Source organism: Thalassophryne amazonica, chromosome 18 (assembly GCF_902500255.1).
Source record: "Thalassophryne amazonica chromosome 18, fThaAma1.1, whole genome shotgun sequence".
In the NCBI taxonomy this organism is placed as follows: domain Eukaryota; kingdom Metazoa; phylum Chordata; class Actinopteri; order Batrachoidiformes; family Batrachoididae; genus Thalassophryne; species Thalassophryne amazonica.
This window is the reverse complement of record NC_047120.1, coordinates 62,967,130-62,992,703: the sequence shown is the minus strand read 5'-3', so window position 1 is coordinate 62,992,703 and position 25,574 is coordinate 62,967,130. Positions and strand designations below refer to the sequence as shown.

At 40.7% G+C, this 25,574-nt stretch overlaps 1 protein-coding gene across 1 annotated transcript in view; it reads left to right on the top strand.

Moving 5' to 3' along the window:
- ca10a (carbonic anhydrase Xa) overlaps positions 1–25,574 on the top strand; it is a 496,009-nt gene that overhangs the window by 460,718 nt on the left and 9,717 nt on the right. The window contains exon 6 of the mRNA XM_034193590.1: positions 14,958–15,030. Coding sequence (XP_034049481.1) covers positions 14,958–15,030 — 73 coding nt within the window. The remainder of the gene's footprint in view (positions 1–14,957; positions 15,031–25,574) is intronic.

Genomic DNA, 25,574 nt, shown 5'->3' with positions numbered 1-25,574 from the left:
CTTTTGTACATTTTGCAACAGATTTTTACAAAACGTCTTCATTATAAGTATTTGCAATGAAAAGATTTTTTAAAATCATATTTAAAAATGTCCCCTGAAAGAAGATTAAGGCGAATTCAGTGATTTATCATCACAGAAAGACATTTTGCGTCTGTGAAAACCTGTCATATGTCCCAGTCACAATAATGTGTCCAAAGCTTAAAAAAACAGCAGTTTGTGTAAAAGTTTTAAAGAAATAACAGCAGATGTAGAAAACAGTATCAGGAAAAGATTTATTTTTAAAATTTTAAAATTGAATTAATTAGAGATGTCGAGTGTGGATTTAATTGAACAAGTTTCTCTGACTACGCCACATGAGACGCTTCTTCCTTTAACAGGATTTTGCCGAGTATACCGGAAGACCAACCACGCAACAAAATGCCATCTGATTTTTTTCAGCCTCTATAATGTCTTGATTAGAAATTTGAGTGGTAACAGGAAAATAACCCATTCCCTGTCTACCTTTTGATGCAATATTCACCTGAAGGTTGAAAAGTGCTGTTCAAGGGCCAAATTTTTGCACTTTTTGACCTTCTTTATATACCTACACATATATCAACCATATCAATGTATATTTCTGAAAAGCACATTTTCTCTACTTTAATATAATACCCATCTCATTTCTGTAATGTCAAATGGCACTTCTCAGTATGACTTAGAGTACAACCATAACCCAGACCAAAAAATATCAAAACATTTTATAAAGTTTTTTTTTTTTTTTTTTGTCAGAAAAACTGAAGTCTCATGACCTAGAATAAACACCAATACTACAACTAGAAATCATTAGCTTTCATTTGAGACCAAAACTATGGTGATAGGTGAAGTACTGACTGAATGACGGACTACTGACTGAGCTTTCCGTGGAAAAAGCAAACCTGTACCACTGAAGAAAATGCTGAAAACCCCACAGTTTGTTACCATGCTGGTCAAAGTTGGTGGCAGCTGGAATGTCTCAGAAGACCTCATCAAAGACTTGGAAGCATTCACATGTACCATGTATGGGTGACACAGGAGCTGAAAAAGTCAATGACCTCAGGCTTAACTGCATCAACAAGTTGTGTATCAAGCAAGGAAAGTCAGTCCCTGGCAACATAGACATTTCTGCTCTGCCGCCTTGTCATAAGAGCCTAACGCAGCACATACGAAGATATAACTATCAGGTTGCTGTGTGGAAGAGTGCAGACATTGCAAATCCCGCTGTTCCATCTCCAGCTCAGGGTCATGGATGGGTGATGGCAGATGGTGTCTCCATCCACTCTGGTATAAAAGAAAAAGTCTACCAGAAAACCTGCAGGACATTTGTAACCAGCAAGACGACAACGAGGCATCCCGCTATGACAGCGATACAGAAAGTGAAAGCGATGACTCAGATGATGCGGCTGTCAGAGACAGTGACACTGACTGAGTGAATCTCAATGTTTTCTGTCCACATCATATTGAGCCCACAAACACTGATATGATAGGATCTGGACATGTGTTTTTAATAGATTTAACTGTATAAGTTGTCTTAAACCATTTGAACATTGTATGTTATAGTTATGGATGTTGACAGGAATGTGTATAACATACGAGTAGTGAATTGTTTCAAGTAATACAATTTTGGATTGATCATATTGTAATAAGAAATGCAAGAATAATGTGGCTGTAATTTAAACTAGAAATCCTATGCTTGAAAAATGATATATCCAATGTTATGATTGCCATACATGTGTGAAATGGTGACAATATTCAGTTGGCAGAAAATCTTCTATTTCTGTGTAAAGCATAATGTAAAAAGTTAAATTACAATGAGTTATAATACTGTTTCTAAAGTTTGATATAGGATGTCATTAAACATTTTAAAAGATTAAATGACATTTTCTTATGGTGGGATGGATGGTGAGCAATCTGGCCTCCTTGGCTAATAGCTATTGTTACCCTAAATTACATTTTAGTCTTTTTTTTTTTTTCAAATTCTCCATTAGCAGAACTTTATGTAAATGTATAGTAACTGACATATAAGAGAAAATGTTTGAAAAACTTCACAATGAAATGAATTAGGTACATCTGTGCTGTGAACGTGTTCAACACAAGGCAAACAGTTTGTCAATCAGTCAGTACTTCACCTATCACCAGTTTTGGTGTCAAATGAAAGCTAATGAATTCTAGTTGTAATATTAGTGTTTATTCTAGGTCACAAGGCTTAAGTTTTTCTCACCAAAAAAAACTTTTTCTAAATTTTTTTTTGGTCTGGATTAGGGTTGTACTGTATGCGATACTGAGAAGTGCCATTTTACATTAAAGAAATGAGATGGGTATTATATTAGAGAAAATGTGCTTTTCATAAATATATAGATTGATATGGTTGATATTATATCTGTAGGTATTTAAAGAAGGTCAAAAAGTGTAACAATTTGGCCCACAAACGGCACTCGCAAGTTGTTTTCAACCTTCTGGTGACTATTGCACCAAAAGGTACACCGGGAATGAGTTATTTTCCTGTTACCACTCAAATTTCCATTCAGGACATTATAGAGGTTGAAAAAAATGACTGGACGGTTTGAATCTATTGACCATAGGAGGCTAACTCACACTTAATTTCATGTTAGTTTCTCTGTCCCTATTATTGTGGCTAACATGGAGTCTCATCTCATCACACACTTCATTTTGTGAGCGCTCGTGTTCATCGCCCCGTCTACATTTCTGTTAATAAAATGTTGCCTTTTTAAATGAAGTCCAAAACTCTGATCGTCCTCTTTGATGACATGTCCCTGCAGCAGTGAAGCTCAGCTCACGACAAACTACATCATCTGATGAGCCATTTAAAAAAAAATAAAAATCCCACTTGCCACCGCTCACCCAGCAGCACGCCAACATCTCTGCACTCCCACGGCATCTCTTATCAGGGCCTGTAGTAGCATAAATTAGCTTTGTCTTCATCTGGCTTTTTCAGTGGTTTCTGAGTCTTTGTCGTGTTTGGGTGCTGTGACTCACAATGTCAGGATGAAGTCGTGAGGCACCGTTAAGGGCAGCGGTAGGCGGGAGAAAGCGCAGCACAGTGAACACGAATAACGAGACACAGACTTACTCACAGATTCCACCTCACAAACCTTTAAAAATCCAAATAGTATCCAAAAAATCCAAAGTACAGCAACACTCATTAAAGGACAGAAAACCTGGAGGTTCTTCTTCTTTAAAGCTTTTAATAAGGTTTCAGCAAAACAAAAGTATTCATATGTTTTTGCTGTTATGACATCGATCATTAATAAATATACAAATATGACAAAGTAGAGTTAATGCTTCAAAAACTCAGCATGTATGAAGAAGACCAGTGAGGGAAGCCACCAAGAATTAGGAGCTTCAGGGGCTGTGATTGGAGAGACTTTTCTCTGCTGTTTCATTAATCACACTTTCATGATAGAAGAAGAAATGTATGCTGGGGCCCTTTCCTGGTAAAGTGTCTCTCATTTTCTTCATTCTAAAGCTTCTCAAAATATTCTCTCCACCTTCACAACACACTCTCCCCGCTTGTCAGCACATTACCATCTGCATCTTTTACCACCCTAACCTGCTGCACATCCTTTCCAGCATATCTCCTTGTAATTCTGTCTACTTTCTTCATCTCTCTGACTATCCCAATTCTTTTTCGCCAGCCTCTTTCTCCTTATGCTTTCCTGGACGTTTTCATTCCACCACCAACTCTCCTTGTCTTCCTTCCACTGTCCAGATGTCACATCCAGTATCTTCCTAGCTGTCTCCCTCACCACATCTGCAGTACTTTTCCAGTTGTCCAAAATTGCTTCCCCCCCATCCAGTACCTCTCACCTGCTCACAACATTCTTCTTCCTTCAGTTTCCACCATCTGATCCTTTGTTGAGTTCTCACTCTTTTCTTCTTCTTCACCTCTAAAGTCATCCTACACACCACCATTCTATTATGCTGGACTCTCTCTTGACACCGCTTTAAAGTCTCCAATTTTTTTTAGCTTGCATCTCCTATAAAGAATGTAGTCCACCTGTGTGCACCTTCCTCCACTCTTATATGTCACCCTGTGCTCCTCCCTTTTTCTAAAGCAGGTATTCACCACAGCCATTTCCATCCTTTTTGCAAAATTAACTACCATCTGTCCCTCCACATTTCTATATATTTCTATCCTTTCTATCCATGATACAATAACTTGAACCCTCCGCTATGCTCCTGGTCTTACTTCCCTTCCACTTGGTCTCTTGCAAAGCACTGATCAACTCAGCGCTGCACACCGGGAGCAACTTGTGGATTTAGGACTTCGTTCAATGGACCTTTGTGTGACTCCAGTCTGACAGGGAATCAAACAGGATCCTGTGGTCACAAGCCCACGTATCGACAGAATGTGTCTCCCATTATCGCCTTCATCTTATCTGTGATGACAGATTTGATTGAGTTTGTGTTTTTGTGGTCGTCGTTATGATTCCATTCGATCGTTTGGTCGTCTGCACAATTCCATTCAATCGTTTGGTTGTGGACATGTCGTTTGGTCATCGTGACAATTCCATGCGGTCGTTTGGTCATCGTGACAATTCCATGCGGTCGTTTGGTTGTCGTGACAATTCCATGCGGTCGTTTGGTTGTCGTGACAATTCCATGCGGTCGTTTGGTTGCCGTGACAATTCCATGCGGTCGTTTGGTTGTCGTGACAATTCCATGCGGTCGTTTGGTCGTCGTGACAATTCCATGCGGTCGTTTGGTCGTCGTGACAATTCCATGCGGTCGTTTGGTCATCGTGATGACTCCATGTGGTTGTTTGGTTGTCAAGACAATTCCATGCAGTTGTTTGGTCATTGTGATGATTTTATGCAGCTGTTTGGTCATTGAAAAGATTCCATTCAATGGTCTGGTTGTCAACACAATCATTTGATCATCGTGACAATTCAGTGCTGTTGTTTGGTCTTTGAGATGGTTCAATGCTGTAGTTTGTTCGTTGACACGATTCCAAGAGGTCGTTTTTTTCATTGTGATGATTCCATGTGGTCGTTTAGTCATCGTGACAAATTCCATGCCCTCGTTTGGTCATTGTGACGATTCCATGTGGTCGTTTGGTTGTCGAAACAATTCCATTTGGTCGTTTGGGCATTGTGATGATTCCATGTGGTCGTTTGGTCATTGTGATGATTCCATGTGGTCGTTTGGTCATTGTGATGATTCCATGTGGTCGTTTGGTCATTGTGATGATTCCATGTGCTCGTTTGGTCATTGTGATGATTCCATGCGGTCGTTTGGTCATCGTGACAATTTCCATGTGCTTGTTTGGTCATTGTGATGATTCCATGTGGTTGTTTGGTCATCGAGACAATTCCATTCGGTCGTTTGGTCATTGTGATGATTCAGTGTGGTCGCTTGGTCTTCAGGACAATTCCATGCGGTCGTTTGGTCATTGTGATGATTCAGTGTGGTCGCTTGGTCTTCAGGACAATTCCATGCAGTTGTTTGGTCATTGAGACAATTCCATTCGGTTGTTTGGTCATTGTGATGATTCCATGTGGTCGTTTGGTTGTCGGGACAATTCCATTCTGTCGTTTGGCCATTGTGATGATTCCTTGTGGTTGTTTGGTCATCGTGATGATTCCATTCGGTCGTTTGGTCATTGTGATGATTCAGTGTGGTCGTTTGGTCATTGTGACAATTTCCATGCGCTCGTTTGGTCATTGTGATGATTCCATGTGGTCGTTTGGTTGTCGGGACAATTCCATTCTGTCGTTTGGTCATTGTGATGATTCCTTGTGGTTGTTTGGTCATCGTGGTAATTTCCATGCCCTCGTTTGGTCATTGTGATGATTCCATGTGGTCGTTTGGTCGTTGAGACAATTCAATTCGGTTGTTTGGTCATTGTGATGATTCAAGTGGTCGCTTGGTCGTCAGGACAATTCCATGCAGTCGTTTGGTTGTTGAGACAATTCCATTCAGTCATTTGGTCATTGTGATGATTCAATGCTGTAGTTTGTTCGTTGACATGATTCCAAGAGGTCGTTTTGTCATTGTGATGATTCCATGTGGTCGCTTGGTCGTCAGGACAATTCCATGCAGTTGTTTGGTCATTGAGACAATTCCATGTGGTCGTTTGGTCATAGTGATGATTCCATTCGGTCGTTTGGTCATTGTGATGATTCCATGTGGTCGTTTGGTTGTCGGGACAATTCCATTCTGTCGTTTGGTCATTATGATGATTCCAAGAGGTCGTTTGTCATCGAGACAATGCCATTCGGTCGATTGGTCATTGTGATGATTCAATGTGGTCGTTTGGTCGTCGAGACAATTCAATTCGGTTGTTTGGTCATTGTGGTGATTCAATGTGGTCGTTTGGTCATCGTGACAATTTCCATGCGCTCATTTGGTCATTGTGATGATTCCATGTGGTCGTTTGGTCGTTGAGACGATTCCATTCGGTCGTTTGGTCATTGTGATGATTCAATGTGGTCGTTTGGTCATTGTGATGATTCAATGTGGTCGTTTGGTCATTGTGATGATTCAGTGTGGTTGTTTGGTCGTCGAGACAATTCCATGCGGTCATTTGGTCGTTGAGACAATTCCATTCTGTCGTTTGTTCATCGTGATGATTCAATGTGGTCGTTTGGTCATCGTGACAATTTCCATGTGCTCATTTGATCATCAGGACAATTCCATGCAGTCGTTTGGTAATTGAGACAATTCCATTCAGTTGTTTGGTCATTATGATGATTCAGTGTGGTCGTTTCGTCATCGTGACAATTTCCATGCGTTCGTTTGGTCATTGTGATGATTCAGTGTGGTTGTTTGGTCATCATGACAATTTCCATGTGCTCGTTTGGTCATTGTGATGATTCCATGTGGTCGTTTGGTTGTCGGGACAATTCCATTCGGTCGTTTGGTCATTGTGATGATTCCAAGAGGTCGTTTTGTCATCATGATGATTCCATGCGCTCATTTGGTCATCGTGACAATTTCCATGCGCTCATTTGGTCATCGTGACAATTTCCATGTGCTTGTTTGGTCATTGTGACGATTCCATGGGGTCGTTTGGTCATTGAGACAATTCCATTCGGTCGTTTGGTCATTGTGATGATTTCATGTGGTCGTTTGGTTATCGTGACAATTTCCATGTGCTCGTTTGGTCATTGTGATGATTCCATGTGGTCGTTTGGTCGTCGAGACAATTCCATTCGGTTGTTTGGTCATTATGATGATTCAGTGTGGTCGTTTCGTCATCGTGACAATTTCCATGCGTTCGTTTGGTCATTGTGATGATTCAGTGTGGTTGTTTGGTCATCATGACAATTTCCATGCGCTCGTTTGGTCATTGTGATGATTCCATGTGGTCGTTTGGTTGTCGGGACAATTCCATTCGGTCGTTTGGTCATTGTGATGATTCCAAGAGGTCGTTTTGTCATCATGATGATTCCATGCGCTCATTTGGTCATCGTGACAATTTCTATGCGCTCATTTGGTCATCGTGACAATTTACATTGGCTTGATTGGTCATTGTGATGATTCCATGTGGTCGTTTGGTCATCGTGACAATTTCCATGTGGTCGTTTGGTCATTGTGACGATTCCATGGGGTCGTTTGGTCATCGAGACAATTCCATTCGGTCGTTTGGTCATTGTGATGATTCCATGTGGTCGTTTGGTTATCGTGACAATTTCCATGTGCTCGTTTGGTCATTGTGATGATTCCATGTCCTAGTTTGTTCATTGTGATGATTCCATGTGCTCGTTTGGTTATCGTGACAATTTCCATGTGCTAGTTTGTTCATTGTGATGATTCCATGTGCTCGTTTGGTTATCGTGACAATTTCCATGTGCTAGTTTGTTCATTGTGATGATTCCATGTGGTCGTTTGGTTATCGTGACAATTTCCATGTGCTAGTTTGTTCATTGTGATGATTCCATGTGGTCGTTTGGTCGTCAGGACAATTCCATGCAGTCGTTTGGTTGTTGAGACAATTCCATTCAGTCATTTGGTCATTGTGATGATTCAATGCTGTAGTTTGTTCGTTGACATGATTCCAAGAGGTCGTTTTGTCATTGTGATGATTCCATGTGGTCGTTTGGTCATCATGATAATTGCCATGCGCTCGTTTGGTCATTGTGACGATTCCATGTGGTCGTTTGGTCGTCGAGACAATTCCATTCTGTCGTTTAGTCATTGTGATGATTCAGTGTGGTCGCTTGGTCGTCAGGACAATTCCATGCAGTTGTTTGGTCATTGAGACAATTCCATGTGGTCGTTTGGTCATAGTGATGATTCCATTCGGTCGTTTGGTCATTGTGATGATTCCATGTGGTCGTTTGGTTGTCGGGACAATTCCATTCTGTCGTTTGGTCATTGTGATGATTCCAAGAGGTCGTTTGTCGTCGAGACAATGCCATTCGGTCGATTGGTCATTGTGATGATTCAATGTGGTCGTTTGGTCGTCGAGACAATTCAATTCGGTTGTTTGGTCATTGTGGTGATTCAATGTGGTCATTTGGTCATCGTGACAATTTCCATGCGCTCATTTGGTCATTGTGATGATTCCATGTGATCGTTTGGTCGTTGAGACGATTCCATTCGGTCGTTTGGTCATTGTGATGATTCAATGTGGTCGTTTGGTCATTGTGATGATTCAATGTGGTCGTTTGGTCATTGTGATGATTCAGTGTGGTCGTTTGGTCGTCGAGACAATTCCATACGGTCATTTGGTCGTTGAGACAATTCCATTCGGTCGTTTGTTCATCGTGATGATTCAGTGTGGTCGTTTGGTCATCGTGACAATTTCCATGCGCTCATTTGATCATCAGGACAATTCCATGCAGTCGTTTGGTCATTGTGATGATTCAGTGTGGTTGTTTGGTCATCATGACAATTTCCATGCGCTCGTTTGGTCATTGTGATGATTCCATGTGGTCGTTTGGTTGTCGGGACAATTCCATTCGGTCGTTTGGTCATTGTGATGATTCCAAGAGGTCGTTTTGTCATCATGATGATTCCATGCGCTCATTTGGTCATCGTGACAATTTCCATGCGCTCATTTGGTCATCGTGACAATTTCCATGTGCTTGTTTGGTCATTGTGACGATTCCATGGGGTCGTTTGGTCATTGAGACAATTCCATTCGGTCGTTTGGTCATTGAGACAATTCCATTCGGTCGTTTGGTCATTGTGATGATTCCATGTGGTCGTTTGGTTATCGTGACAATTTCCATGTGCTCGTTTGGTCATTGTGATGATTCCATGTGGTCGTTTGGTCATCGAGACAATTCCATTCGGTTGTTTGGTCATTATGATGATTCAGTGTGGTCGTTTCGTCATCGTGACAATTTCCATGCGTTCGTTTGGTCATTGTGATGATTCAGTGTGGTTGTTTGGTCATCATGACAATTTCCATGCACTCGTTTGGTCATTGTGATGATTCCATGTGGTCGTTTGGTTGTCGGGACAATTCCATTCGGTCGTTTGGTCATTGTGATGATTCCAAGAGGTCGTTTTGTCATCATGATGATTCCATGCGCTCATTTGGTCATCGTGACAATTTCCATGCGCTCATTTGGTCATCGTGACAATTTACATTGGCTTGATTGGTCATTGTGATGATTCCATGTGGTCGTTTGGTCATCGTGACAATTTCCATGTGGTCGTTTGGTCATTGTGACGATTCCATGGGGTCGTTTGGTCATCGAGACAATTCCATTCGGTCGTTTGGTCATTGTGATGATTCCATGTGGTCGTTTGGTTATCGTGACAATTTCCATGTGCTCGTTTGGTCATTGTGATGATTCCATGTGGTCGTTTGGTCGTCGAGACAATTCCATTCGGTCGTTGGGTCATTGTGATGATTCCATGTGGTCGTTTGGTTATCGTGACAATTTCCATGTCCTAGTTTGTTCATTGTGATGATTCCATGTGGTCGTTTGGTTATCGTGACAATTTCCATGTGCTAGTTTGTTCATTGTGATGATTCCATGTGGTCGTTTGGTTATCGTGACAATTTCCATTCGGTCGATTGGTCATTGCGATGATTCAATGTGGTCGTTTGGTCATCAGGCCAATTCCATACAGTCGTTTGGTCGTTGAGACAATTCCATTCGGTCGTTTGGTCATTGTGATGATTCAATGTGGTTGTTTGGTCATTGTGATGATTCCATGTGGTTGTTTGGTCGTCGAGACAATTCCATTCGGTCGTTTGGTCATTGTGATGATTCAATGTGGTCACTTGGTCATCAGGACAATTCCATGCAGTCGTTTGGTCGTTGAGACAATTCCATTCAGTCGTTTGGTCATTGTGATGATTCAGTGTGGTTGCTTGGTCATCAGGACAATTCCATGCAGTCGTTTGGTCGTTGAGACAATTCCATTCGGTCATTTGGTCATTGTGATGATTCAATGTGGTCACTTGGTCATCTGGACAATTCCATGCAGTCGTTTGGTCGTTGAGACAATTCCATTCAGTCGTTTGGTCATTGTGATGATTCAGTGTGGTTGCTTGGTCATCAGGACAATTCCATGCAGTCGTTTGGTTGTTGAGACAATTCCATTCGGTCTTTTGGGCATTGTGATGATTCAGTGTGGTCGTTTGGTCATCGTGATGATTCAATGTGGTCGTTTGGTCATTGTGACTATTTCCATGCGCTCATTTGGTCGTCAGGACAATTCCATTCGGTTGTTTGGTCATTATGATGATTCAGTGTGGTCGTTTGGTCATTGTGACAATTTCCATGCGCTCATTTGGTTATTGTGATGATTCAGTGTGTTCGTTTGGTTGTCGGGACAATTCCATTCAGTCGTTTGGTCATTGTGATGATTCCAAGAGGTCGTTCTGTCATCATGATGATTCCATGCGGTCGCTTGGTCGTCAGGATGATTCCATGCAGTCATTTGGTCATTGAGATGGGGATGCTGATGATTCAATGTGGTTTTATGAGAATTTGTTGTGATTGATGTGACAACACGATGTGGTCATTTAGTTGTGAAGATTTCATATGGTTGCTATGACACAGTCATCCAGTTGGATGACAATAACTAACCAGTTCTGCTGACACAGTTTAAAGGGGAACATTACACAGTGAGAAATGCAATACTTTCCTATAAGAAACATACCAAAGAGCTGATATTCCACACTTTTTACACTAGTCCCGCAAAGACATACGTTTATCGGACATTTGAACTTCACACTCTCCCGAGCGTCCCAGGGCCACCATCTTTGTAGAATATCCGGGTACTTCCCACTCGGCGCTGACGTCATTGACAAAAGACTGTACATGCGCGCCAGTGTCCACTGTTGGAATTACAATTTTGTACATGGCCCATGTCAAACAAGCGTTGCTTTCGTACATTAATTGTCTCCGTTAAAAGTCTCCGTTGCTGTGCTGCAAAACACAGGGCATGACACAGGGTGGTTATGGCCTGTTAACGAGAGAAGCTTGAATTCAAGGTCCGTTTTTGCGCATTACACACCGTCGGCATCAGCCTGCAGTTTCCGCATCCGCACCAAAGAATGTTGTTCAGGCGCGCATCTTTGCAATCCCAGACTTGAATCCAGTCGTCCCTGCTCCTGGCTGGAATAGATTCCGGATCTACCGGAGGAAACTCGTTTATAGCGGTTGCGGCACCCGCCTCCCCGCTGCCATCTGCCTGGTTATTTTTCCCTCTCCTTCTTCTTCTTGTTGTCAGACCACCTCGGCTGGTGGCTATGTGCTACGATGTGCTACGATGTCCCAATGATTGGGACGATCCTCTGTCTCAAACTCCTCTGTCTCAAAATCGGCTTCCAGTATTTTCCGCACAATCACAGACCAGACCAGTTCGATTTGTAACCACACGGGCCTGCACACCGCAAGAAGACTACAAAAAGATCAACCTCGCAGCTCAGCGGTGTCGAAGAAAGACATACTGAAATGGTGCCTCAAACAAGAGAGACGACCCTCTGCCCCGAGACCTTTCCCACTTCCTTATTTGGTCACGCCAGCTCATGTACAGTCTTTCGTCAATGACGTCAGCGCCAAGCGGGAAATACCCGGATATTCTATTAAGATGGTGGCCTGGGGGCACTCGGGAGAGCGCGAAGTTCAAATGTCCGATAAAGGTACTTGCAGGACTAGTGTAAAAAGTGTGGAATAGCAGCTGGTTGGTATGTTTCTCATAGGAAAGTATTGCATTTCTCACTGTGTAATGTTCCCCTTTAAGGAAACATGCACATTTATATTTTTGGTTTTAAAGAGCAGACGGCAGATCTTCTGTCAGGTCATTTTTCTGATTCTGTCTGAGAATAACAGACTGAAACTCATCACATGATTTTTCAAAGAAAATGGCCAAACTTTTGAAAGGCGGAGCCTGATTATATGCTGAAGTACAGAGACCTGCTCACAGACTGGTTTCAGTGATGGTGAGGCAACACGGCAAACTGAGCACAAATCATTTTAATCATCATCATCATCCAAAGACATTTTGGCTGTTTGAGTCGTGAAGTGATGGAAGTGAGACGATTCCTTCAGGTCGCCGTGACCACAAAAACCCACCGTGCTGAACAGTGGCCATAAAACTCAAAAGAATAAACATGGCAGGGACTCATTTTCACCACCAACAGCATTTTGAGCTGTTGGTGGCGCCAGAAGCACATTTGGGCTGTTATTGCAGTTGTTACATTGTTTGTGGGGTTTCTAGCAGCATTTGCGTTGGAGTCAGAGTGGGAGCTCTGTGACACAGCGACAATCTTGTCAAGCCACAGCAGAGCCGCTTTTCATACATTGGAGTGTCGTGTTTGGAAAAAAAACAACACTGCACTCACTATTTAAAAAGACGGATTGTGTTCAGTCATGACAGCAGTCTTTGCTTGCAAACTGAGGGAGCTTTTATTTTCCAGAAGGCAAACAGCAGAGTGAGAAATATATCAACACCTTCAGACGTTTCACTGCATTAAAGGTGATGCACAGATATTATCCTGCAGAGTACCACTGAGCACACAGCATTTATTGTCATTTTACTCTGAATTTACTGCAGCCATTATTTTTTCACACTGTGTGTTTGCCTGATTAAATACCATTAGGTTTTAATGTGTTTTTGGCACGACATGAAGAGTCTAAATGTACACAAAATGGATAAAAAGTATTTGTTCCCTATGGAAATTAATTTTGTGTAAAATTTTGCATCCTAAATGCAAGTCTGTCAGTAAATTTATTTTACTACCTTCTGTAAATGAGCCAACAACATTACCTTGGGTTTATGATGCAGTCCTAACCCCCCCCCCCCCCCCCCCCCCCGTTAATTCAGCCAAAATTCCACAAAATGCAAAAATCCATCCATCCATCCATTTTCTACCGCTTTATCCGGAGTCGGGTCGTGGGGGCAACAGCTCAAGCAAAGCCGCCCAGACCTCCTGATCCACACACACCTCCCCCAGCTGCTCCGAGGGAACCCCAAGGCGTTCCCAAGCCAGCCGAGAGATATAGTCCCTCCAGCGTGTCCTGGGTCTTCCCCGGGGCCTCCACCCGATGGGACATGCCCGTAACACCTCTCCAGCGAGGCGTCCAGGGGGCATCCGGAAAAGATGCCTGAGCCACCTCAACTGGCTCCTTTCGACATGGAGGAGCAGCTCCTCACCCTATCTCTAAGGGAGCGCCCAGCCACCCTGCGGAGGAAACTCATCTCGGCCGCTTGTACTCACGATCTCATTCTTTCGTAGGTGAGGATCGGAACGTAGATCGATCGGTAAATCAAGAGCTTTGCCCCCTTACTCAGCTCTCTCTTCACCACGACAGTCCGATACAGCGACCGCATCACTGCAGATGCTGCACCGATCCGTCTATCGATCTCACTCTCCGTCCGTCCCTCACTCATGAACAAGACCCCGAGATACTTAAACTCCTCCACTTGAGGCAAGGGTACTCCACCGACCTGTAGAGGGTAAAGCACCTTTTTCCGGTCGAGAACCATGGCCTCGGATTTGGAGGTGCTGACTTTCATCCCAGACGCTTCACACTCGGCTGCAACCCGCCCCAGTGCACGCTGAAGGTCCTGATTTGACGAAGCCAACAGAACCACATCGTCTGTAAACAGCAGAGACGAGATTCTGTGGTTCCCAAACCAGACCCCCTCTACACCCTGGCTGCGCCTAGAAATTCTGTCCATAAAAATAATGAACAGAACCAGTGACAAAGGGCAGCCCTGGTGGAGGCCATCATGCACTGGAAACAGGTTTGACTTACTACCGGCAATGCGAACCAAGCTCCTGCTGCGGTCGTACATGGACCGGATAGCCCTTAGCAAAGGACCCCTGACCCCGTACTCCCGGAGCACCCCCCACAGGGTGCCCCGAAGGCCACGGTCGAATGCCTTCTCCAGATCCACAAAGCACATGTGGACTGGTTGGGCGAACTCCCATGAACCCTTGAGCACCCGATGAAGCGTGTAGAGCTGGTCCAGTGTGCCGCGACGAGGACAAAAACCACACTGCTCCTCATGCAAAACAATTAACAAACATAATAATAACAACAGGCTAATGTTCACATGGAACTCACTATCATTGCATAATACGAGTGATGCGCCATGCACCGGTGTGAAGCTCACTCTTATGGTTGACGAAGGCACAAACCGGAAATGACACAAAAAATCTGCCCATAGGGGAAAAAGCCACAAACCGGACAATATTGTTTGTGCCTTCGTCTACCATAGAGCGAGCTTTGCACCACTGTGCACCATTTCGTATAATGTGCTTTACAAAATAGTTAGTTTTGCTTAGAAAAATCTGTTAACTTTATATTTTCCCTGAAAAAAATGTCAATCTAGTGATGTGTAGTTTTTGAGTTTTTCAACAAACAGACATAACAGACGCCCACATTTGGGGCTTAGAGAATTATAGTGTTGATTGTTGTTTCATGATGTCACAGAGATGCGCTTTACACTGTTATATTGTCAGTAATTTTAACGCCGCTCCTCGGTCTCTCTTAATCCAGATCGCTGAGACGTCCAACTCATTCCTGAATCGAATGCTGAACAGAGACACCATCACAAGAATAACGTATAAAAGTAAGTGGCATCTTCTCCTGTGTGCTTTTTTAAGTTAATAGTGTGTTTGTGTTGGTCTGAATACACCAGTGTTTCAAATCACAGTGCTAGCTGAAGCTATGACAGCAGCGCTGCCTGATAGCTGGAGGAGGTGGCGGCGGGCTAGCCGTCGACAGCTGCTTTCCAGAGAATTCCCTCTGCCAGCCTGCCATATTGTCCAGGCACCTTGAGCATGGACATCGCCCAGGGCGTGCTTTAAAAAGAAGCAAATAATTTGATTAATGGGGAGCAGGGAGTGGTTGTGTAAACACACTTGACCCCTGGTGGCTGGGAGGGGTCTCGGAGGTACCGGACGAGGAGATCAGGATCTGACAACTCTCAGAACTCAGTCTGTTTCAGCATTTCACACAATGTCCTACATCACACTCTCAGGGTTAAGAATCCCGATGGGAATCTCTGTCGCCGCGGGCCCGCAAGTGTCGCTGTCGGTCCAACACGTGTTTTTACCGAAACCCCACGAAGATCATCTGTCCGACTCCCAGAACTCAGACCAGAATCCCAGCCGAGGCTTCACACTTAAGATAAAAGGCCCCACATGACGATGTATATGTTAAATGATGTCACTCACTGTGTGCACTGTGATTGGTCACTAATGACATACATCCATAATTTTACGTACACAGTTATTTAAGGTGGAACATAAACATTGTTAATATCTGTCTCCATATTGTCATATAGCAACGTCGGAATGAAATGTGAAAATATTACAATAAAATCTTTAAGATGAGAAATAATTCAGACCACAGAAAGAATTCAAAACATCTGTGGGTGATCCTAACCAATAGGGGGCAGTATACAGTGTGTAAACGATGTAAACTGAGCCCATTAGGAAGCTACAGAACATTTACATATATGGATTTTGTTTTTTAGTAGATTGTCATTGATTGTCCATCGAGTCAATGGAACTTGTAAAGTCTGGAAATTACAATGGCATTAAAGTAACTTCAGAGCGTGTTCACAATGCTGGGCATCAAAACCAAATACCTTCTATTCAAATTTCAGAAACAGACAAAACTCATTTTTCAAAGAAGTTATTGGCCTTATTGTTTTGCCACTGCTTCTAGGAATCTGTTGACAAATTCAGGTGGCTGGTGTGTTTAATAGTCCCACAGTGAGCATTAATTGACCCCAAAATGCGATGTTTTTTTCCAAAAATATGTATAATGTAAATTCAGCTGGACAGAAATAAGATGTACATCTATTAATCATGAGGAAACATCATATTTACAGCATCCTTATTGTTTCTAGTTTCCATTGATATATGACGTGGTACTTTTGGGGCAATTACAGCTGGTCTGTCCTATTTTTCTTCAGTGAAGCATAGTGCAAAAATACCAAAATTTACCGTAGACACAGGTCACCTTGCATTTAGTGGATAAAAAAACATGTTAAAACTTCTGGAAGTACCCAAATCACCTCTTGGTTGACCGAAAGAGATGACAGAAATAACTTTTCATTAGATTTTTGGAATTTGATACCGTAGTCCTTTTATTTTTGGTATGTTTTCCATCCCACAGTGTCCATCCATAACGCCACATGTTGCTCCTCACTGTGGGAAGATTAAAAAAAATGTTGACCTAAGTGTGATGAAGACCTACCCACAAGCATACTCTATAATGACATCCATGAAAAAAATTCAAGTGGCCAAATCCCAACAACCAATGAACCATTTCCGTCCCACAACATGTCGTGGGACATTTTTCCTTTGGTACTGTATGGAAAAGGTATAATTTGCATGTATAATTTTGCATACTCACAGTGTTTACAACAGATATTTGTGCATTTTTCACAAATTACATTTACTTTTGCATGATGACAGATCTCTTAAGGCTCATTGATTTTGTTCTTTTTATGATATTGGAGATAATTTTTCTTCATTCATTGCCAATTTACATAGATGAAGGTGACATTTTTTACTCAAATCAGAATTTGTGAAGATTTATTATTCACACATATTTAGCTTTGGGATATTGAAGGTTTCAGAGATGGAAATCATCATTTTGATCCCATAGTGTCCATCGGTCACATGTACAGTCGGGAGCTCAGTCTAATATTATTAATCATTATAAGTAACCTGTCTTTTAAAGATGAAATTGGTCAAGTACTGATTACATGTTTATGCTTCATTGAATTTAGGGCCCCTCAGATTAATTACTTGCAATATATCACTTTAGAATGAAGCAGCAATGCAAGTTCAGAAGCACCAAGTGCAGTTCAATGAGTGAATGCTCAGTGCAATCAGTGTCACAGGGTGCAAGTTGTAAACTTTATAAAGTAAAGGATGTCCTTAACAAAAAGTCACTATACATACTTTATTGTTCATTACTACTTCCATGTATTACTTATTTTCTAGAGATATGGGGTAATACATATAAAACTAACACTTTTAGGATGCAAAAAAAAGCTATAAGAATCATTAATGGATCAAATTACAGGGAATCAACTAATGCTTTGTTTATTGACAGTAATGCCCTCAAATTTTATGATTTTGTGGAATTTAAAATGGCACAGATAATGTATAAAGTACACAATAATTTACTTTGCCACAATATTCAGAAGCTGTTTGAAATCAGAGAGAGTCAATATGATTTGAAGGGAACAAGTATTTACAAAAAAAAAAATCTAAGATACGAATAAATATAAAGCAAAGATGTGTTTCTGTAAGAGGTGTTAATTTATGGAATGAATTAAAAAGGTGTACTTCATTTTCATTATTTAAAAACATGTTTAAAACTAAAATATTACAGAACTATATCAATCAATCAATCAATCAATCAATTTTTTTATATAGCGCCAAATCACAACAAACAGTGGCCCCAAGGCGCTTTATATTGTAAGGCAAGGCCATACAATAATTATGTAAAACCCCAACGGTCAAAACGACCCCCTGTGAGCAAGCACTTGGCTACAGTGGGAAGGAAAAACTCCCTTTTAACAGGAAGAAACCTCCAGCAGAACCAGGCTCAGGGAGGGGCAGTCTTCTGCTGGGACTGGTTGGGGCTGAGGGAGAGAACCAGGAAAAAGACATGCTGTGGAGGGGAGCAGAGATCGATCACTAATGATTAAATGCAGAGTGGTGCATACAGAGCAAAAAGAGAAAGAAACAGTGCATCATGGGAACCCCCCAGCAGTCTACGTCTATAGCAGCATAACTAAGGGATGGTTCAGGGTCACCTGATCCAGCCCTAACTATAAGCTTTAGCAAAAAGGAAAGTTTTAAGCCTAATCTTAAAAGTAGAGAGGGTGTCTGTCTCCCTGATCTGAATTGGGAGCTGGTTCCACAGGAGAGGAGCCTGAAAGCTGAAGGCTCTGCCTCCCATTCTACTCTTACAAACCCTAGGAACTACAAGTAAGCCTGCAGTCTGAGAGCGAAGCGCTCTATTGGGGTGATATGGTACTACGAGGTCCCTAAGATAAGATGGGACCTGATTATTCAAAACCTTATAAGTAAGAAGAAGAATTTTAAATTCTATTCTAGAATTAACAGGAAGCCAGTGAAGAGAGGCCAATATGGGTGAGATATGCTCTCTCCTTCTAGTCCCCGTCAGTACTCTAGCTGCAGCATTTTGAATTAACTGAAGCTTTTTAGGGAACTTTTAGGACAACCTGATAATAATGAATTACAATAGTCCAGCCTAGAGGAAATAAATGCATGAATTAGTTTTTCAGCATCACTCTGAGACAAGACCTTTCTGATTTTAGAGATATTGCGTAAATGCAAAAAAGCAGTCCTACATATTTGTTTAATATGCGCTTTGAATGACATATCCTGATCAAAAATGACTCCAAGATTTCTCACAGTATTACTAGAGGTCAGGGCAATGCCATCCAGAGTAAGGATCTGGTTAGACACCATGTTTCTAAGATTTGTGGGGCCAAGTACAATAACTTCAGTTTTATCTGAGTTTAAAAGCAGGAAATTAGAGGTCATCCATGTCTTTATGTCTGTAATACAATCCTGCAGTTTAGCTAATTGGTGTGTGTCCTCTGGCTTCATGGATAGATAAAGCTGGGTATCATCTAATAATACTGCCTAAGGGAAGCATGTATAAAGTGAATAAAATTGGTCCTAGCACAGAACCTTGTGGAACTCCATAATTAACTTTAGTCTGTGAAGAAGATTCCCCATTTACATGAACAAATTGTAATCTATTAGACAAATATGATTCAAACCACCGCAGCGCAGTGCCTTTAATACCTATGGCATGCTCTAATCTCTGTAATAAAATTTTATGGTCAACTGTATCAAAAGCAGCACTGAGGTCTAACAGAACAAGCACAGAGATGAGTCCACTGTCCGAGGCCATAAGAAGATCATTTGTAACCTTCACTAATGCTGTTTCTGTACTATGATGAATTCTAAAACCTGACTGAAACTCTTCAAATAGACCATTCCTCTGCAGATGATCAGTTAGCTGTTTTACAACTACCCTTTCAAGAATTTTTGAGAGAAAAGGAAGGTTGGAGATTGGCCTATAATTAGCTAAGATAGCTGGGTCAAGTGATGGCTTTTTAAGTAATGGTTTAATTACTGCCACCTTAAAAGCCTGTGGTACATAGCCAACTAACAAAGATAGATTGATCATATTTCCTGGTAGGAATGGGGTCTAATAAACATGTTGATGGTTTGGATGAAGTAACTAATGAAAATAACTCAGACAGAACAATCTGAGAGAAAGAGTCTAACCAAATACCAGCATCACTGAAAGCAGCCAAAGATAACGATACGTCTTTGGGATGGTTATGAGTAATTTTTTCTCTAATAGTTAAAATTTTGTTAGCAAAGAAAGTCATGAAGTCATTACTAGTTAAAGTTAATGGAATACTCAGCTCAATAGAGCTCTGACTCTTTGTCAGCCTGGCTACAGTGCTGAAAAGAAACCTGGGGTTGTTCTTATTTTCTTCAATTAGTGATGAGTAGAAAGATGTCCTAGCTTTACGGAGGGCTTTTTTATAGAGCAACAGACTCTTTTTCCAGGCTAAGTGAAGATCTTCTAAATTAGTGAGACGCCATTTCCTCTCCAACTTACGGGTTATCTGCTTTAAGCTACGAGTTTGTGAGTTATACCACGGAGTCAGGCACTTCTGATTTAAAGCTCTCTTTTTCAGAGGAGCTACAGCATCCAAAGTTGTCTTCAATGAGGATGTAAAACTATTGACGAGATACTCTATCTCACTTACAGAGTTTAGGTAGCTACTCTGCACTGTGTTGGTATATGGCATTAGAGAACATAAGAAGGAATCATATCCTTAAACCTAGTTACAGCACTTTCTGAAAGACTTCTAGTGTAATGAAACTTATTCCCCACTGCTGGGTAGTCCATCAGAGTAAATGTAAATGTTATTAAGAAATGATCAGACAGAAGGGAGTTTTCAGGGAATACTGTTAAGTCTTCTATTTCCATACCATAAGTCATAACAAGATCTAAGATATGATTAAAGTGGTGGGTGGACTCATTTACTTTTTGAGCAAAGCCAATAGAGTCTAATAATAGATTAAATGCAGTGTTGAGGCTGTCATTCTCAGCATCTGTGTGGATGTTAAAATCGCCCACTATAATTATCTTATCTGAGCTAAGCACTAAGTCAGACAAAAGGTCTGAAAATTCACAGAGAAACTCACAGTAACGACCAGGTGGACGATGGATAATAACAAATAAAACTGGTTTTTGGGACTTCCAATTTGGATGGACAAGACTAAGAGTCAAGCTTTCAAATGAATTAAAGCTCTGTCTGGGTTTTTGATTAATTAATAAGCTGGAATGGAAGATTGCTGCTAATCCTCCGCCCCGGCCCATGCTACGAGCATTCTGACAGTTAGTGTGACTCGGGGGTGTTGACTCATTTAAACTAACATATTCATCCTGCTGTAACCAGGTTTCTGTAAGGCAGAATAAATCAATATGTTGATCAATTATTATATCATTTACTAACAGGGACTTAGAAGAGAGACACCTAATGTTTAATAGACCACATTTAACTGTTTTAGTCTGTGGTGCAGTTGAAGGTGCTATATTATTTTTTCTTTTTGAATTTTTATGCTTAAATAGATTTTTGCTGGTTATTGGTAGTCTGGGAGCAGGCACCGTCTCTACGGGGATGGGGTAATGAGGGGATGGCAGGGGGAGAGAAGCTGCAGAGAGGTGTGTAAGACTACAACTCTGCTTCCTGGTCCCAACCCTGGATAGTCACGGTTTGGAGGATTTAAGAAAATTGGCCAGATTTCTAGAAATGAGAGCTGCTCCATCCAAAGTGGGATGGATGCCGTCTCTCCTAACAAGACCAGGTTTTCCCCAGAAGCTTTGCCAATTATCTATGAAGCCCACCTCATTTTTTGGACAACACTCAAGCAGCCAGCAATTCAAGGAGAACATGCGGCTAAACATGTCACTCCCGGTCTGATTGGGGAGGGGCCCAGAGAAAACTACAGAGTCCGACATTGTTTTTGCAAAGTTACACACCGATTTAATGTTAATTTTAGTGACCTCCGATTGGCGTAACCAGGTGTCATTACTGCCAACGTGAATTACAATCTTACCAAATTTACGCTTAGCCTTAGCCAGCAGTTTCAAATTTCCTTCAATGTCGCCTGCTCTGGCCCCCGGAAGACAATTGACTATGGTTGCTGGTGTCGCTAACTTCACATTTCGCAAAACAGAGTCGCCAATAACCAGAGTTTGATCCTCGGCGGGTGTGTCGTCGAGTGGGGAAAAACGGTTAGAGATGTGAACGGGTTGGCGGTGTACACGGGGCTTCTGTTTAGGGCTACGCTTCCTCCTCACAGTCACCCAGTCAGCCTGCTTTCCCAGCTGCTCGGGATCTGCCAGGGGGTAACTAACGGCGGCTAAGCTACCTTGGTCCGCACCAACTACAGGGGCCTGGCTAGCTGTAGAATTTTCCACGGTGCGGAGCCGAGTCTCCAATTCGCCCAGCCTGGCCTCCAAAGCTACGAATAAGCTACACTTATTACAAGTACCGTTACTGCTAAAGCAGGCCGAGGAACAACTAAACATTTCACACCCAGAGCAGAAAAGTGCGGGAGAGACAGGAGAAGCCGCCATGCTAAATCGGCTAAGAGCTAGTAGCTACGCTAAGCTAGCGGATTCCTAAAAACACGCAAAGTGAATAATGTGTAAATAATTTAGAGGTGATTCAGCAGAAGGAGTGCTTTAGTTAAGGCACGTAAAGATTACACTGGGAAACAAATCGTAATCTAGATAACTAGATCAATCTAACTGCGCAGATTAAACAGCTAACAGATACAGAAAAACACCGCTGTGCTCCGGAACAGGAAGTGATACAATACCGCAGTCAAGTATGAAGAATGATAATGTAGTTAATGTAACTTTTGGTTGTATTATAATGATATTGTATTTATTTATATATTATATTTTCTAAAGTGCTTCAGATTTTTTCTTTTTTGCTCTTATATTTCATGTTACCTTGTTGAATTTGTTTTTGTAAAAAGGTTAGGCATAATAAGCTTGAGCTTCAGCCTATACCTTTTTGATTAGCGTCATCCCTTATTGAAATGTTTTTTGTTGCATGTGTGTATGTATATATGTAATTGTATTTCATTTGGGGGGTTGAATGCTAATCAAATAAAAAGTTTTCATCATCAAAAAACATGTTTGGTGGCTTCAGAATCCTCATTTGGACTGGAAATCTTGAACTGTACAGATATAGCCCTACTCTATAAAGCTTTCTGACGGTGAGTCACCATGAGTTTCCTGATTTTCCATCAATTCACATTCTTTCAAAAGCTGTTTGTCAGATTTGACTTTTGATAAGTAAAAATGCATGTGTCAATTATTCTAGGATACTGAGGTTGGTTTTAGGATGATTCCTTTTTATGCACATCCTGCTATGATTTCCCTTTAAATTCACATCCCACTCTGATAAATCAAGATGGCTACTACACGCATTGATTTTATTTTCTGCCTTATAATTTTTAAAAATGCCTGGTCCTTTTGTTTTCATTTTCTCAGGGTACTAAAAGTATGTTAGGGTGGTAAGGATGTTTCATATAGATTTCTGGCATGCTCTAATAATCAAGATGCCCCCATGGCAGCCATCTTGACTTTGGTTTCCACTAAATAACTTGTTAATATCTTATCAATTTGTTTTCATTTCAAGGTATGTTTGGGTGCTTAAAGGGACATTTTACTCATCAATGTTAACCCCTAAAATAAGAGATTATATATTGAAATAGTGACATCTTAAATAAAAACAAGATTTGCAATAGATTAGCTTAATTTTTATGATTTTTTTTTTTTTTTTAAACTGACCAGCCTTCTATGTGCTACATGTATGAAGTCACAAGTGCTGATTTTGCACAGCCTGGTGTATATACATGTATAGATACTGCAGTAAAACACCTGAAAATCTTACACTTAAATTATAATATGACATCAGAAAGTAGCAAATTATATTTCTTGCTCTTATTTATGAATATTGGTCAAATCATTAGCCTGTTTTTGAGATTTTGCAAGGGGTTTTACTGATATCTCTATACATGTGTTTACAATCAACAGTGTGTTAATAACACTTGTGATGTCATGGCACAGGCAACTGGAGGAAACTTCATTTGAAAAATTCTCAAAAAATAAATTCCAATAATTATCAGAAACATCACAGATGTTTCAGCACATTCTCTAGAAAAAAATTATACTCCTTCCTGCAAAACGTCTTGCATAAGGATTGGGCACTACAAAGGACATGTTTCAGTTGGTTTTATTCTTCTATCTTCTGGTTTTATCACAAAAGTAAGAAACTGGCTTAGATTTGAGCTACATAGTGCATACCAGCCTTGATGGTTTTCACAGTTCAATTTTGTTTTTAAGTTTGTTTGTTGGCAATTTACCCTTAATAAAGTTGTTACTGTAAAATATGTGGTCTATAATTTCACTGATCATTTTTGATGGTCTATTTGTCCCACTGTGTCTGTCACAGATATTTCAACACATTCTCTACATAAAACTATACCCCTTCCAGCAAAACCTCTTGCATGAGGCTTGGGCACTACAGAAGGCATGTTTCAAACAGTTTTTTCTTCTTTCTTCTGGCTTTGTTTTTACAGCAAGTGAAATAATGGACCTATTTCAAAAAATCTAACTTAACACATTGTTTCCCACAATGCTGCATGGTGCAACAACTGGCATCAATGAAACTGTGCATAGTTCCACACCTATTTGCAAATGTGTCTTTGGATCATCTGTAAATAGACACTTTTGTGGGGCAGGGATCATTATTTTGGCAAAAAATTCCAGTTTTTCGGCCTTTTCATGCAAAAGAGCAACCAGGATTTATTCAGAGAATAAAGATTGTAAAAAAAACAAAACAAAATACATTCTCAAGACTCTAAAACAAATACATGTTCCACTTGTTTTGAAGAATTTTTTTCCACTGTTGCTGTTACATTTTGATGCCTAGCTTGGTGAACACGCTCTTCATTTAAAGACACATTTTTCACCTGGTTGTCTTATGAATAACTCAGTATCATTTTTTGGTGTTTTGATGATTTTAAAATCTCACCAAACTCACCATCCTGATTCTCACAAACTCTCAGTATTATTTTTTAAGAAATTATTTATTAATTAATTTGGTGCATATTTCCCAGCTGACTTGGGAATGCTTCAGGATCCCCTGGGAAGAGTTATGGGACTTGTCCAAGGACAGGGAAGTGTAGGATGAGCTGCTTGGGCTGCTGCCACAGTGACCCGGACCCGGCAGAAAGTGAATTAATGAATGAATATTCCGTTTGCTTTTTTCTTTGACTTGAACGTCAACATTTCCTGCACAGATGTTTTGCAGTGAACTAAATCACATTATTATCTCTTTCTGGCATTTCATTTGAAATATCTTAATAAATGATGAATTTCTCTGTAGTAGAACTTTTAATTGGTCAGTGTGACTGCATAAATTTACACTTTCAACATGTTTCAGATAAACTTGCTTTTTGTGTGTCTTTTTGTATTTTGTGCAATTTATTTCTGTGCGATTTGTTGTGATTCTTGGATTTAAGGACATTTTTCCAGTCAGGCAAAATGCAGAATCTATAAAGTCAAATCTATATAATACTGTATTTTCCAAAATATGAAATCTTTCATTCGGGATTTTTGTGCATTGTTGTACTAGTACTTTTATAATTGGAGTTTATTGTTTCATGCTTTACGTCCTAAGAAAGTCCTATATAAATAGTTATTATAATTACTATCATTAATAACAAGCTTGTGATTTTTTTTTTCTGTATATAAGTTGCACCGAAGAACAAGTCACAGGGCCTCCAAAACTAGTAAAAAAAAAAGTGAATAAATAAATGCAATTTATACACTGAAAAATAAGGTATATACTTCTTGTGTTTCTCATGTTGTTTTTACTGTTTAGCAAAATCTAAAATAGAATCAGAATGTGAATCTACTCATCAGCCTCTTTTTGAAACATTTATAAACCCAATTTTAAAATTTTTTCTCAATTTGGTATTTCATTAGTTAATGGAAAATATT